The sequence below is a fragment of the Gigantopelta aegis genome, chromosome 3 (assembly GCF_016097555.1).
Source record: "Gigantopelta aegis isolate Gae_Host chromosome 3, Gae_host_genome, whole genome shotgun sequence".
NCBI lineage: Eukaryota > Metazoa > Mollusca > Gastropoda > Neomphalida > Peltospiridae > Gigantopelta > Gigantopelta aegis.
Window position 1 is genome coordinate 20,237,346 of NC_054701.1, and position 15,809 is coordinate 20,253,154.

At 40.9% G+C, this 15,809-nt stretch overlaps 1 protein-coding gene across 1 annotated transcript in view; it reads right to left on the reverse strand.

Moving 5' to 3' along the window:
- Positions 1–15,394, reverse strand: part of LOC121367666 (somatomedin-B and thrombospondin type-1 domain-containing protein-like) — an 89,780-nt gene extending 74,386 nt beyond the window's left edge. The window contains exon 1 of the mRNA XM_041491973.1: positions 14,697–15,394. Coding sequence (XP_041347907.1) covers positions 14,697–14,943 — 247 coding nt within the window. The 5' untranslated portion in view covers positions 14,944–15,394. The remainder of the gene's footprint in view (positions 1–14,696) is intronic.
- Positions 15,395–15,809: the final 415 nt, after the last annotated feature.

Sequence of the window (15,809 nt, forward strand, 5' to 3'; positions counted from 1 at the left end):
CAAGGGATATTTTATATGCACTTTCTTATAGACAGGGGCAGGAGTTAGCTCAGTTGGTTGAGTGCTCGCTTGAGGTGCTTGCATCGCAGGATTGAACCACCTTGAACTGATTTGGTTTTTTCTCATTCCAGCCAGTGCACCACAATTGGTCAAAGGCCATGGTATGTGCTTTCCTGTGTGTGGGAAAGTGCATATAAATGATCCCTTACTGCATTAGGAAAAATGTAGCAGTTTTCCTCTGGTGACTATGTATCATAATGACCAAATGTTTGACATTCAATAGCTGATGATTAACTAATCAATGTGCTCTAGTGGTGTCGTTAAACAAAACAAACTCTTTTTTTCCCCTATAGACAGGGCAGCAAACACCATGGCCTCTGATATACAAGGTGTATGACACTAGTTGGAATGGGAAAAAACTAATCAGAGAATGGGTCTACCGAGGGGATTCGATCCTGGCCCAATCACCTTAGGCAAGCGCTCTACCAACTGATCTAACTCCCACCACATTAATGGCAATGGTAGTGTTCATCAAACACACGATGACTCGTACTGGAGAAGTAGGCTTCTTCTATCATTGTCTGGTTCTGAACTACTCTCGGCCTACTAATATCCAAACCTACTCATAGCTCCTAACCCTTTCCATTAGATCGACCGTTCCAAATTGCAACTAACCTCCTTCATCAAAAATGTGCACCCTTTCTCTTTGGACAATCCTACAGGACATTCCAAATTCCATAGCACCATAGCACCAAAACACACACACACACACACACACACACACACACACACACACACACACACACACACCCTGCTACTGACCATGGTCAGGCTGCTGCTGGTGCTCCCTTGCACCTGCCAGCACAGGAGGTCTCTCCTCCACCTCCCCTGCACCTGCCAGCACAGGAGGTCTCTCCTCCACCCCCCCCCCCCCCCCCTTTCCTGACTTGGACAGAGGAACTGGCCGAGGCCGGTGCCTGTGCCCAAGATAGGCATGTCCTACAACAGCTTGCTCTGAATATGCACATTAATCACCAGTTCCATTTCCAGATTGTCTGGTCCAATTATGAGAACGTGTTGAGAAAAGAAGGCAGAAATGTTTTATTTAATGACGCACTTAAAAGTTGAAACATTTTTATTTATGGTTTTATGGCACTGGACATATGGTTAAGGACCACACCCATAATGAGAGAGGAAACTCATTGCCACCATGCACTACTCTTTTCAGTTAATTCTGTAGACATCATCACATAGACAGGTTAGTACATACCATGGCTTTTGTTACACCAGTTGTGAATCACTGGCTGGACTGACAAATAGCCCAATGGGCATCAATCCTAGATCGGAGCAGGACGTAACTCAGTGGTATAGCACTTGACTGATGCGCGATCAATCTAGGATCGATTCCTATCAGTGGGCCCATTGGGCTATTTCTCGTTCCAGCCTGTGCTCCACAACTGGTGTAACCAAGGCCGTGGTATGTACTATCCTGTCTGTGGGATGGTGCATATAAAAGATCCCTTGCTGCAAATCGAAAAGAGTAACCCATGGAGTGGCGACAGCGGGTTTTCTCTTTCAATATATGTGTAGTCCTTAACCATACGTCTGACGCCATGTGACCGTAAAGAAAATGTGTTGAATGCGTCGTTAAATAAAATATTTCCTTCAATCCTAGATCAATCAGACTAGCACTTGACCACTGGGCTATGTCCCATTCAGAATGATCAGAATAAACTTTTTTCAACTTCAGAATGATCAGAATAACCTTTTTTCAACTTCAGAATGATCAGAATAACCTTTTTTCAACTTCTGTTTGGTCTGACAGAATGATCGTGCATGAATAAATCTGGATAACTTTATTTTGTAGATTGTTGTTATGGGTTATTTGATTTTGTGAGCATTATAGCTGATGACTTCTAGAAGATGGGCATCCCAGTAAAACCTCTTCTTTTTTTTTCTTTCTTTTTTTTCAAACTTAGATCAGGTGTCTGCATGCATCACATCAGGAATCTCTTGTTAACAATTAAGTTTTAGTTTTGACATTAAAGTCAAAACAACATAAGTAACTGAACACAGCTTTAAAGCAAAGAATGCCTGTTTTACAACACCTTAGCCAGCTGTTTATTCAGCAGCCATATTAAGTGTCGAACCTGATAATTGTGACATAGGGGAAAGAAACCTGCTACTGTAAGATGAGCTGGTCTTATTTTATGCAAAGACTGAATCCTATTAAACTTTCAATAATCTAGACAGCTCACCTATAATACACCATCAAATATTTGTTTTAATAATTAGTTCAAATACCTAGCAATGGCTCTACTAACAGGAACAGCAAGTCAAAAGGAGGAATGATGTAGCTCAGTGGTACAAGGTTTACCTGAGTGGACTTGTTTTTCTCAACCCACTGGTATACATGTATATTAAAGTTAAAGTTTTCTTTGTTTAATAACACCACTAGAGCACATTGATTTATTAATCATCAGCTACTGGATGTCAAACATTTCGTAATTCTGACATGTAGTCATCGAAAGGAAACCTGCAACATTTTTATATGAATCATCCCATAGACAGGATAGCACATACCATGGCATTTATTATACCAGTCGTGGTGCATTGGCTGGAATGAGAAATAGCCCAATGGGTCACCTGCAAGGAAGGTATATATCAAGGGGTGTGTGATATCTGTTGCCTTGTCGCTAAGAACACATATAAAAAGATAAATTTCTGCTATTTGGAAGGAGTAACCTATGTGGCAGCTGCTGGTTTCCTCTGTCAGTCTATTCCAAATCAGCCATATGATGGACAACAAATATTCAGCGTTACATATGCTGAGGTGTCATTAAACAATCCGACCTTTCCATTATAGCTAACACATGCAATATGTACATCTCAACACTTCTTGTACTTCCTCATACATTCTCCACTATCTAGCAAACAAATTAATAAGTGCCCTGGACTGTCAACAAGTTATCAAGCAAACCATTAAACGTTCTACTGAGAAATGAATTGATTCTGAAACCTCTGACACCTCAATCCAAGCAATCATCCACTCCCACCCCTTTTCCCTAAACGAAATCCACCTGAGGTTGACTACAAATGACAGATAAATACACTTGACCAATCTAATGGCAACTGGCCTCCAGCTAATTGTCACTTGTCAGGCTCGGACCCAGCAACAGTCATTGGTGTGAGAGGGGAACATGACAGCAGGACATGAGCTGGTCACAGACACTCACAATACAGGTCAACAGATTGGCCAGTTTATTGTTGACTGTGGCCAGCAGGGCTGTTGGTGGAGGGATCGCATTCTGGCCAAGTTAATCCCTCACCAAAATCACATCAAGCACTTTGTGTTAGTTAAACTGTTTGAACTGGGGATGTCAAATTTCATTTGGGTTAATCAAAATCTAATTGAATCAGAATGAGACAAAGTTAGTTACAGATGAGGAGAGAAGGAGCCCAGATATTTATTGTATTATCTTAATGGATTCTGGGGGAAAGGCAGGAAGTGATGGGCAAATGGAGAGACAAATGGACAATGTTTCGATGGATGGAATTGTAGATAGATGAATGGATGGACTGAGGAAGAGAGGGGAGATAGGGATGGAGGAATGGATGGTTTTGGATGGAGGGATGGGTGGAGGGAGGGAGGGAGAAATGAAGGGAGGGAGGGACAGAGGGAGGGATGGACGGACAAGATGGAGGGAGGGACAGATAGATGGAGGGATGGATGGATATATGGATGGATGGATGAATGAGCGGATGGTTACATTTGGATGGATGGAGAAGGAGGGGTGGGTAGGTAATTTTGGGTGGACAGATCGATGGATTGGTAGATGGGGGGTTTGAGTGTGTGTTTGGATGGATGGATGGATGGATGGCTTTGGGAGTGGGTTTTGATGGATGGATGGATGGATGAATGGCTAGATGGATGGATGGATGAGTGGATGGATGGAAGGAATTTTACATTTCCACTCCAGTCTACTGTTTATCCTTGTGTCCTTGGTCTCTGCCTCACCATCTGGGTGGCCCACCGAGCTCAGTGCAGAGAGTGAAGGTCAGCCGAGTCATACACCTACGTCTGAACTGCCCTGTGAGTCTGTTATTAAGAGATTATGTGTTACAAATGACAGTGCTAGAGTGATGACCATCTCTAACCTGTCTCCAGTGTTCAAGTGTCAACTCCATCACGTGGAGCTCGCTATTATGTAAGTAAGATGACAGGTAATACTTATAGAATAGGTTTTCACTTTTCAGCCTTGGCCCTTGGAAACCTTTTCTTTCTTTCTGTTTTTTTAAAAGAAGTTTATTAACCGCAGAAAACAAATACGGTCGTCACTAGTGCCAGGGTTGGCATGCCATAGTATCACTATCTTACAGTCATGTGGCACCTGAAAACATAAATGATGGTTAGTAATATATGGTTAATTTGATACATGATTGAGAGAAAAAGGAAACCTGTTGCCACCACATATGCTAATTCTACCAGAAAAGCATTTTTCATATGCACTTTCAAACAGACAGGATAGTACACATCACTGCCTTTGATTTACTAGCTGTAGACCACTGGTTAGCATGAGATAAAACAAAGTCGATTGATGGCAATCAATATTGTAAGCCATTGAACCTCAGGAGAGAATTTTACCACAGACTCAGATTTCACCACTTCATGTGACTATAAAGTCAGTGTGAGAAATCACTAAGGTCGTTCCTTGATAAAACCACTATAACCATGAAGAAAACACTATATTTTTTCTTTTCAATTTATTTTCGTGTTTATATCCAATTAAAGTTCAAGCACTCTGTCATGGGTACACACATCAGCTATCTGGGCTGTCTGTCCAAGACAGTGGGTTAGTTCTTAGTTGGTTAGTGACAGAGAAGAGTGTGTAGTGGCCTTACACCTACCCACTGAGCACTTAAGAACTCACTCTGGGTTGGTGCCCATACCACGCTACGAACCCTGTACCTACCAGCTTGTAGTCCAATAGCTTAACCACTGCCCCACCAAGGCCGGTGAAAACACTATAACCAGTAACACATTTTCAACCCTTATTGTTTCCCCTTTGTGTTTACACACCTGTACCAACCATTACTTGGATATATTTCCTCACTGCAATAACCAGCCACAACTGGCCAGAGTTTGATCATGTCCAACACTGAAGTAAAGTGATCTTTCTGTTTGTTGAATCAATTTGCTGCTACTTCCAGGAGAAATGTAAAGAAATAAACAGTCCACTATATTACTAAATTTTGTTCAGTTATCAGCAAAAATGTTACCAATAAACACAGCTGTTTTTGTTTGTTAGCCCAACATACCAGTCAGTAGTGGAACCAGAATTATAAATGTAGCCAATACCAGTCTACAGCCTTGGTGTATGAGCAGCTAATGAGCAGGTTAGGCAAAAAAACAAATTGCTGGTCTCTGGTCAGCATTCAAGTCAAGTTTGACCCTTATGCATCCAGTTTATGACACACTCAACACCACTAGGGTACATTGATTTATTAATCATCGGCTGTTAGTAGCAAGGGATCTTTTATATGCACCATCCCACAGACAGGATAGCACATACCACGGCCTTTGATATACCAGTCATGGTGCACTGGCTGGAACGAGAAATAGCCCAATGGGCCTACCAGTGGGGATCTATCCCAAACTGACCATGCATCAAGCGAGCACTTTACCACTGGGCTACATCCCTCCCCACAACAGGCAATACTACATGAGATTCTCTCAACTTCTCTATCAGTATTTGAGAAAAATTAAATAAATGACATTAATAAATACCTTTTAGAATACTGAGGTCTGAATAATAAACTTCAACTTGTATCATATATTTTTTTTATTTTGTTAAAATTGATGCTCTTGTATGTACATAATACAGGATACTCAAATCATGATGAAAAAAATCTCATACATCTCATCAGATCGTTAGGAAACATGGACAGTAGAAGAGTTATTGTGAGGTTTTCATCAAGAACTTAAATGACAATGCCTAAAGTTGCAGATGGCACTAAAATTTGAAATTCTGGGGGAATCTGAAGTATTTTTATTTTAGTAGAAACAAAAACAAATGCCAAGTGATGGACCCAGCATTAATATGGTGGATCACATGACAGCACACAAAATATTGGATGACCTATGGCCAAAATTTGACTGTACAATCTTTTGTACCTTGGACAGATGCTAATGGTGTATCACAGAGCTACATTCAACTCCTCCCTCATGAGGTCCAGCACTGGGACAATGTATTCTTTTAATACATGACCTTATTTGTGTGTGGAAGTTCAAGCTATGCTAATTTACCGAGTTCATAAATTACTGAACACTTCTAACCAGGCCCTGGCAGATGGTCAAAGCAAAGAACTTAGAAGCCATCACTGCATTTTAGCAGAGGTGTAGGCTGAGAGGAGGGGGGGGGGGATCTGATGAACCCTCCTCCCGTACTGAGGTTAAAACAATATTGTTTACAGTGCAATATTAGGCTATTTAAAAACTGTGCATGTCTAAGAAAATTTAGACAAAAGTCTTCATTAAGTTCATATTTGAAACCTCCCCCAACCAGTTCCAGACAATCTTACACCCCTAGTTAGGCTACTTGTAATAAAAACTATGACACTCTCGGCCAAATGTACAAAGCCTGTTTTTGACTTAAATGCATGTAACTACATGTACTAACAACCTGCATTTAAAAAAAAAACAGGCTGCGTAAATTCGGCCCTATATATATATATATATATATATATATAGAACAAAATTACTGTTAAATTAACATATTAATTAGATTCCTTCTCCCATTCCTCCCTCCTACCAGGGGAATGAGCAGCTGTGGAAACCTGCTGTGGGTTTCAGGTTCAAGTTTCTTAAAAGGAGGTCTAAAATCATCTCATCTTTCAAGTCTCTCCATTCAGCAGCCAGCTAAAACAGACCGTAAAACACTTGACAAAATCCAACAGCACACTGACCCACGAAATTTATATCCACGAGCAAATGGGCTAATTATCAAATACAAACAAGAGTCAAATGGACCATTTCCTGTCCCCTAGTCAAGTCATTTCAACGATATCTGTGGGATTTGTCACGTTAAAAAAAAAAACCTTTTAAATCACTAAAGTTTAATGTACAAACTTTTGTTGGGAATCATTCAATAAATAAAACATATTTTGGGGAACAAAGTGTTTGCCATACATGTGTAGTTTGAAATCTATTGAAATGGTGTTAAATAAACATTCCTTTCTTTTTTTGTCACAGTTTGTTTGTTGAAAGACACCACTAGAGCATATTTTGTTATTAATCATCGGCTATTGGATGTACACATACCCTTAAAGGAGACATCTATATTTTCTTTATTGGCAGCAAGGATCTTTTATATGTACTTTCCCACAGAAAGGACAGCACATACCATGGCCTTTGATATAGCAATCATGGGGCACTGGACAGGATGGGGCAAACACCAATCAGAGAATGGATCCACTGAGATGGTTCGATGAAAGCACCATTTATTACACTGGCATAGGAAGTGGGGGAACACGTTTTCTTGATCCAGTAACAGCAGCGATGGTTATATGCGTGTGCCCCCTTTTGAAATCTTCTTACGCCACTGCCATATATTTCTCATTCCAACCAGTGCACCACAACTGGTATATCAAAGGCTGTGGTATGTGCTGTCCTGTCTAAGGGATGTGCATATAAGAGATCCCTTGCTACTAATTGATAAATGTACTGGGTTTCCTCTCTAGGACTATATGTTGAAATTACCAGATGTTTGACATCCAATAGCTGATGATATAAATAAATCAATGTGCTCTAGTGATGTCGTGCCATTCTTCTACGTATAGCTAGCTATATACTAGTGTAGATCGACTGCGTTTGCAGTGCACTGGGTGTAATAAGGGTGTGTACCTTTAACAAGGGTGTGTACCTTTAATAAGTGCAGCCATGTATTCAGAGTGCAGTCTGCTTCCAGCTAACATTCCTCAGTAAATTACTGCCCCAGCTTTACAACAATGAATTCTTGAGATTAAAGATGAAATCCAATATCTTTATATAAACAGTGCAATATGTCTGAGCCTCCCCTTGCTAGTCTTACATGCAGACAAAACATGTATACCAGTCACACAAAAAACAAAAATATTACCACAAATGAATATATGTTACAGGGCCATACCTAGGATTGTTTGTTTGGGGGGGGGGGGGGCAACTGAGTAGTTAATAGTCTAAAACTCCTTAAACAGTTAAGAAGAGAATTTTCTTTAAGTTTCTATAATGATTTCCAGATTCCCCCCCCCCGCATTGTTTACAGGTGCGTGGGGGGGGGGGGAGGCAAGTTCTGAAGTCGAAAACTCCCTGTGCAAAGCAAATTATTTTCTTTTTTCAAGGAACCATGATCCAAACCTTTTAGACACCTTCCTCTCGCCAGTGTAGATCTTATCCCTCCTGTGCAATTGCCTGCATATGTATCTGCTTCATAACCAACCAGGTTTGTGGAACTTATGACAGATGGGCTTAAAGATTAGAATAGAAAAACCACACTCTTGCCACGCAGGCTACTATGAATGGAAGCAAGAACAGCTAGTTCATACACACGTACCAATACTGCAGCAATACAAGTTTACCACCACAATACAATTCAAACCAAAACCACATAACATGGTTAATGAACAGTAATTACATATTATATTTATTTACTGCAAAAGCAACAATGATGCACAGTAAAATGTTGTTATGAAAAAGCTTATAAAACTCTATATGTGTTTGATGTTATTACGGACAACGTCATAAAAATGTGCATGCAATATTTTCTCATACATTGTAGTTGTCTAAAAGTGTTACATCTTTCATTGTGTGCGTGGTGTAAAACATATTGTGTGGAGTATAAAAGTCATCCAATAATGAAGACCAGCTGTCCCAAGTCATACCAATGTTGCATGTTCTAATGTTACCGTGCAGCGCGCGTGCAGCAGTCAACATGGTACGTGAATTATCAACATTGACACGCGTACAGCTGTTACGTTTTCAAGTCTTCATTGATACACGAACAAGAAACGTCAGTCCATTGGCGTACATAGGATTTTGAAAAGGGGGGTTCCAAAATAGATTGCAGAGATATTGGGCATATATTTCTATGTTGAGTAAATATAATAATGTCAGATATCAATGTCAGATATATTAAATTATTAAAAAAAAGCGATTTCAGGGGGGGGGGGTCGGTCGAACCCATCGAAACCCCCCCCCCCATGTACGCCCATGCAGTCACATGTGTACGTGTGCATTCGTCAATTCACGGTTTCTACTTTTAAAATCACCGATACGTAATTATTAATTGTACATACATATATGATCCCTATACCCCAAACCGACCCCAACATACGGTAATGTAACTCCGACTGACTTACCAAAAACGAGATTCAATTTTCACAATGATTTCATCCATACAAGCCCTTGGTTTGCGTTCAATGTCAACGAGCAACGATAACGTTCCCAACAGATTTGGCTGGTTTCCAAAGTCGTCATTCGGTAACGTAAAGCCCCTAAACCAGGCTAGCGAGTGGTTTCCCTTTTTTGACCCAGGTAAAACCATATATGATACGTGCTAAACGTCCAGATACTTCACATTTCTTACGCTTTTTAATTTCGCTGTTGCATATAAAATTATAGGCCTTAGTGCGGGTATTACAAGTTCGCACCCGTTGTAAACCCTTCCAAAACCTCAATATTTAGTCCATCTATTATGGACAGATTTGGACTACTATTATCTGTGCTTGGACGAAATATCATAAATCACACATAACAAGCAGGCACGGAGATCGAGGGCGCAAAGTAAAGTTTCTTAGGGGTTTAGAGGTATGTTCCCCTGCAATTTCCTGCATTCTACAAATAAAATTCATTTCTGTATCAAGATTTACAACCAACAATATTTTTATTCAGAATTATTGGAGGGCTTGTCCGCCCCATCCCCCCACCCCACCCCCACCCCGCTCTTCCGTGCCTGACAAGAACCAATTAGCTAGTCAGATAAGCACATCGTAAGTAACCCATGTATCTTTAATAAACATGTCACATCAACTAAACGGGCATGTAGGTCAGACTAAATAACACGACTTTTTTTTTCTTTGATGTTGTACTTGGCGTACTGGGCATGAGTAGTTAGAATCTACCAAGAACTAGCTCAAGTGATCCTGTCTCAAGCCTAACCACTGACTATGCCAAAGATTTGGCTTGGGATAAATGTGCCTGACCCTCGAATGGATATAGGCACATAAAAACAGGCACGGCGGAAGCAAGTAGACAGGTGGGGGAGGGCTGACTGAGAACGAGGGCGCAAAGCAAAGTTCCGAGGGTGTTCGGGGGTATGTTCTCCCGTAAAAGTTTGAAAACTAGATGTCCTTAAATGCAATTTCCTGCATTCTTCAAGTAAAATTCATCTCTGCCTTATGATTTACTATCAATAGTATTTTTTTATTCACAATTATTGGAGCGGCTAGAGACCCCCACCACCTTCAGCAGTACCGTGGGCACAATGTATGAAGCGGACGGGGAGGACGGGGAGGGGTGGGAGGGCACAAACACACTTTTTACCACCGGTTCCTATAAGCAAGTATATTGTGTCTCATAATAATTAGCCAGTCAGTCTGTTTTAAACTGTTTCTGTGTAAAATATGAATAGACGACCTCCTCCGGGGTCAGTTTATTTTTGACTTGATAGTAAATATCTCAAACAAATACAACACAATACGTCGGTAGCGTATTTACTTCAAATAAAAGTAAATCGCGCACACGTGATTTCAATTATCTTGTGCACACCAACTGAACTCTAAAGTCGACCAGCCATGCGTTGTAACATTTGCCATGATGATGGCAAACTGATGGGGATGTTTTCTCACAAGATCATAGACAAAGATAAAACTGTGACTACACTATAAATTTACAAACACCGGCTTTCGGTCATATCAAAGGTAAGCAGTGCTTGGTTCGGTTAATACCTGGATGGATGACCCAGCTTTCAAGCACACGTAGTCATAGGGTTGTGCAGCAGAGAATGCACGTGCTTCAGAACCGGTACATGTGTATATGTATATCAAAGGTCGTTGTGTGCTTTTCTTTGACGAGTAGGTATTCCGTGTTGGCCGAGTATCGGATGCATTATTAAATGTTATATAACGAGCTTATTAAAGTCAATGACCTTAGTTCGCAAGGTACGTATCATTTGTACACCATTCTGCTTCCGTGAAATGCATTTGGAGCTAGTACAACAAACACCGTAGACGACCAGAAACAAACTGGATTTGCTAAAGTTGATCATTTCAGCTTAACACCTGGTTATTTAGCGATAAATGTTTTATAGCTGCTTAACAGATAGATTCGATGCTTTTAGAAGCTAGGTCTAATAACTTCAGGTCCATATCAGACAGACATGCTAACAATTCGTTGATCCATTGCTTTATCGAGGCGAATCCAGGATTTTTTGGGGGAATGATGCAACAAGAATGGTACGAATAAAGTGTTACGTTGAAGACAAATTCAACGACCTTGCACGACCTTGGAGAAAATGCACATCTTGAAAGTCCCCACTCTGGACTCGTGGCTCCTCTTCCACTGGTCGTATTCATATTGAAAAGATCCACTGAAGAGTTGAGTTTAACTTAAACGTAAAAATAAACGCTCGTGAACCCCCCCCCCCCCCCCCCCATAATAGTACTTGGCCTACAAGATCCGCTTCTTTGAAGAGGCATATGCCAAAAGCAGGCATGTGCTTATAATCTACCATTAAGCAAATCAAAATAGAGCATTCCTTGGGATATGGAGAAGCAATCATGTGATGTTTGTGATAAAACATTTACACGAAATTTCTCAGAATGGTACAAAGTTACAAGATTTTAACATTCTCGCCAGAACAACTTGTTGTACAGCACGTCCGACTTGAGTAGACGTTTTGACTTTCGTTAGTTTGTGTCGTCAGACTCGGTGGCATAGTGGGTAAGCTATCGACCTTGAAGCCAGTAGGGTTGGGTTCGCATCCCAGTATTGGCTTCAAACCAGATTGTTTTAACGGCTTAATGGGAAGGTGTAAGACAACTAGATCGGCTTATGTGTCACTGATCACTAAAAACTAACCATTAATTACTGTCCTGGACAAGTGGCTGAGATAGCTGAGGTCTTTGCTCAGGACCGAAAGCTTGAACCGTACGTGAATATAACTATTAAGGACTAAAATGAAAATGAATAAATAAAAGAACGGACCTATCGTGTGTATATGGCATTGATCATACAAGCCTCTAAATGTCTGTGATGATACAAGATATTTTATGAGCTGAGGTATCATATTTTCCTGTGTCGTTAATGACCTTGATTATTGTGTTTTTGAACGATCGAGCAACATAACCCACATCATAAACAAGAATCCGTTTACAGGTTGTGACTCTAGGAATGTATTTAATCGCATGGACACCTCGCAGTCACTCCATGTATCGGTATGGTGTCTCACCAACAAAGGACCCCAATTTTCCCGATCCACAAATATGCCAAGTGCGACAAAAGGCCTAAAACGCTCTCGCAAGGCCACACACAAACGGATCGTGGCACTGATTTTGTCACACCAACAATAGTGCCGCACTAAAAATACGTGATGCCGTGCGCCTTCCATGGACCTGTCGTTTGGAGAAAAAGTGTTCGATCGCAAACACGAACCAAAAATCTTCTATGATGTGCGAACTTTCCAGTGGCTTTTGTTTAAACTTGGGATTAGGCTGATCCAGGGTTCAACGTCCCCCGTTTTGCCTGCGCTAAGTTGACAAAGTGTAGATAAACTGACAACAGCGTTAGTTTCAATAGATAATCTTTGATGTGCAGACAGCTTACACTGATGTGACCAGAAGGAACTCTAATAACAGTGCACATTCTGCTTCCTCCTCCTCCTGATTCATGTAATATTAATTACTGGGGCGGGACGTAGTCCAATGGTAAAATGCGATCGATCCCCGTCGCTGAACTCATCGAGATATTTCTCGTTCCAGCCAATATTCCACGGACTGTGCGCCCCCAACCCCAGCCAGCTCACCCCACCCCCAAGATTGAAAATGTACGGGTTCTTTTTTTTGGTCCTACTTAATATATAAGTTTTAATCTAGAGAGACTGTGCCCCATCCATTGGATGCTGTGGCTCTCCCTCGCCACCCTCCCCCACCCATACATTTTACTAGCCTTTGAGCAGTATTTTTTTTTTTTTTTAAACAAATTTCATTTGTTGATTTGGATATGTTGTATTTAAGGTTTTGTCACATAATTCAAATAGATTATACATACCTGGAACAAATGGATATAATTATTGCTGGCAAAAAAGTTGGAAATGTGTTTTATTCTTCCCCTATGGTAAAAACAAAAGTGAAGCAACCCAGCCATTATAAGGGTATATTCATGGTTATATGTTTTGTTCATAACTTCTCATTGCAAAAGTTTCAATAATTCAATCAAAACTTGCCATCTTCCATCTACAATTAACATAGTAGGGTATAGCGACTAACGAAGACATCAGTGTCGTTTGATGTAACCTTGGGTTTCAGGAAACTGAATGTCTGTCTGTATCTGTGTGTGCGTGCGTGTGTGCGTGCGTGCGTGCGTCTGTATGTATGTATGTATGTATGTATGTGTGTATGTCCTACAATAGTGCCGAAAGGACAGGGCAGAGTCCGTGAATCCAAATTTCCCAATCTGTCCCTCTTGATATAAACCTGTTTCTCGTTTACATATTAGACCCGGTCGCCTCAGACTGTCAAAACACCAAGACATCAAATGGGGCAATGTATGAGCTCACAAGCTAATATATTCATCAGATGAAATTCCCCGTAATCGAATTCTCACCCAAACGTCGCGGCATCTCTGGGGGACTGATCAGGAGGCGGACAGGCGGTCGTTTACGTAGGAATAAAGCCAGGAAGTCATAAAATATGTATTACATGATGTCATCCACAACGTGTGTGAAAAACACAATATATTAACATGGTTCTGGTTAATGGCATAACATGTTGTAGGTTTGCTTCGGCTGTACATCTGTTTCTTGAATTTGTGGTACGACTTTCTTTTGGCATTGTCACGTATAAAGAATATTATAAATACTTATGATATCATAAATAGAGTTAGGGTTAGGGCTAGTGACAGTGCCAAAGGAAAGTCGTTCCTTAATTTGTAAATGCAATATGATAAACAACTACCAAGTCCGAATTCAGTTTGATGGCATATGTATTGAACTACTGTAAACCAAGAGATCACATATAGACATTTAGCATTTAAAAAAGAAACAGTTTTAATTAACTTTCACGATCTATAATGCTGGTCCGACACATCTGTCGACAACTAAGTTTGACTCGGTTGACGGCAGATGTGTCGGACAAATGTAATGCTTGCAGTAGTAAATATACCAATATTTAGGTTAGGGCTGGTTAAACCCATTATTAAAAGTATTGTAAACTGCTACTAGACTACGTAAAGCCCTTCTTAACGTTATGGTTTAGGCACCTCTGGCATGGGAATAGTATCTGTTACATATGCCAGATTTCAACAGGGACACATTTTTATGATAAATTGAGCCAAATATATATGCTTATCGGAGTATTTCCAGCCTTACGGGGTTAGGGTTTTAAAGTTTGTCATTAGGTTTGTTAGTTATTCTGTGTCTTAAAAAATATGTATATATACCTACCTTTGCATGTTTCGTGGAAATCTATACAACAGTCCCCCATTATAAGACAGTTCGCATCGCAGTAACATTGAGTTTCATTCACGTTCCTATCTAACCGTGGTCCATGGGCAAAACATGTGTTATTTTGTCCAGTACAGCATTGCCCCTTCTCCATGCAATTTCTAGGTTTGTGGATTTCACGTCCAATGCTGGTGAAAACACAAAGAACGAGCACTGCCAGCGAACATAGGAGCAATCTGTTTTCCATTGTGAAACAGTTTTCCAAAAAACCCAAAAACGGTAACACGAAAACTTTCGGTTCGCTTGACGATGTCGGGTATCTTCCAAAAACGATCTGTAGTTTATTCCCAGCTATAATCCAAAGGATTTTTTTTTAAGTATAAATTATTTTTAACTTGCACGAGCGCTGCTCGGGCTTCTTTGCGTACACTCTACTCGCGAAGCTGTGCGCACTGGCAGTAACTATCCTGAGTTTCTTTCACAGCTGAAGACAATTACACAGAGAATACACGCTCGCCGAGTATCAGTGACTCACACAGCCGATGTGTGCCTCTGCCGGTGAAAGACAGATAAATGAACGGCAGTTCAAACTTCGCTTTGGCTGCGCGGCTTCAGTGCCTTTGTGCGGATTCATGAATATTTATAGCCTCTGTTTTCCCTCCACCCCTAGCTCGCGCGTCCTCGGTTGCCTGTCCCACCCCGTAATGCCGCGCTGCCTATCGGTATCGCACCAGACCAAGTGTAAACATGGTCCGGTTTTACAGCCCTGCGAGAACTCCTCGTGTGTAGCGTGTAGTTAACACACATTTCAGCCGGGATGTAAAACTTTGCATATATAAATTAAAATTGACTTGGCATACTCGAAGCCGCTCCGAACGCTTTACACACACGGACAATCGATTGTCGAAGTTAGCAGACGATAATTCGACATTTCCTACACACTTTACGACACGACAGATGACACACAAATGCGTTAATTGATAAAACTTTGCTTCTAAAATTATTGCACCAAAATTGTTAGAGAGAGAGAGAGAGAGAGAGAGAGAGAGAGAGAGAGAGAGAGAGAGAGAGAGAGAGATGGGGGGGGGGAGGGAGGGAGGGAGAGGAAGGAGA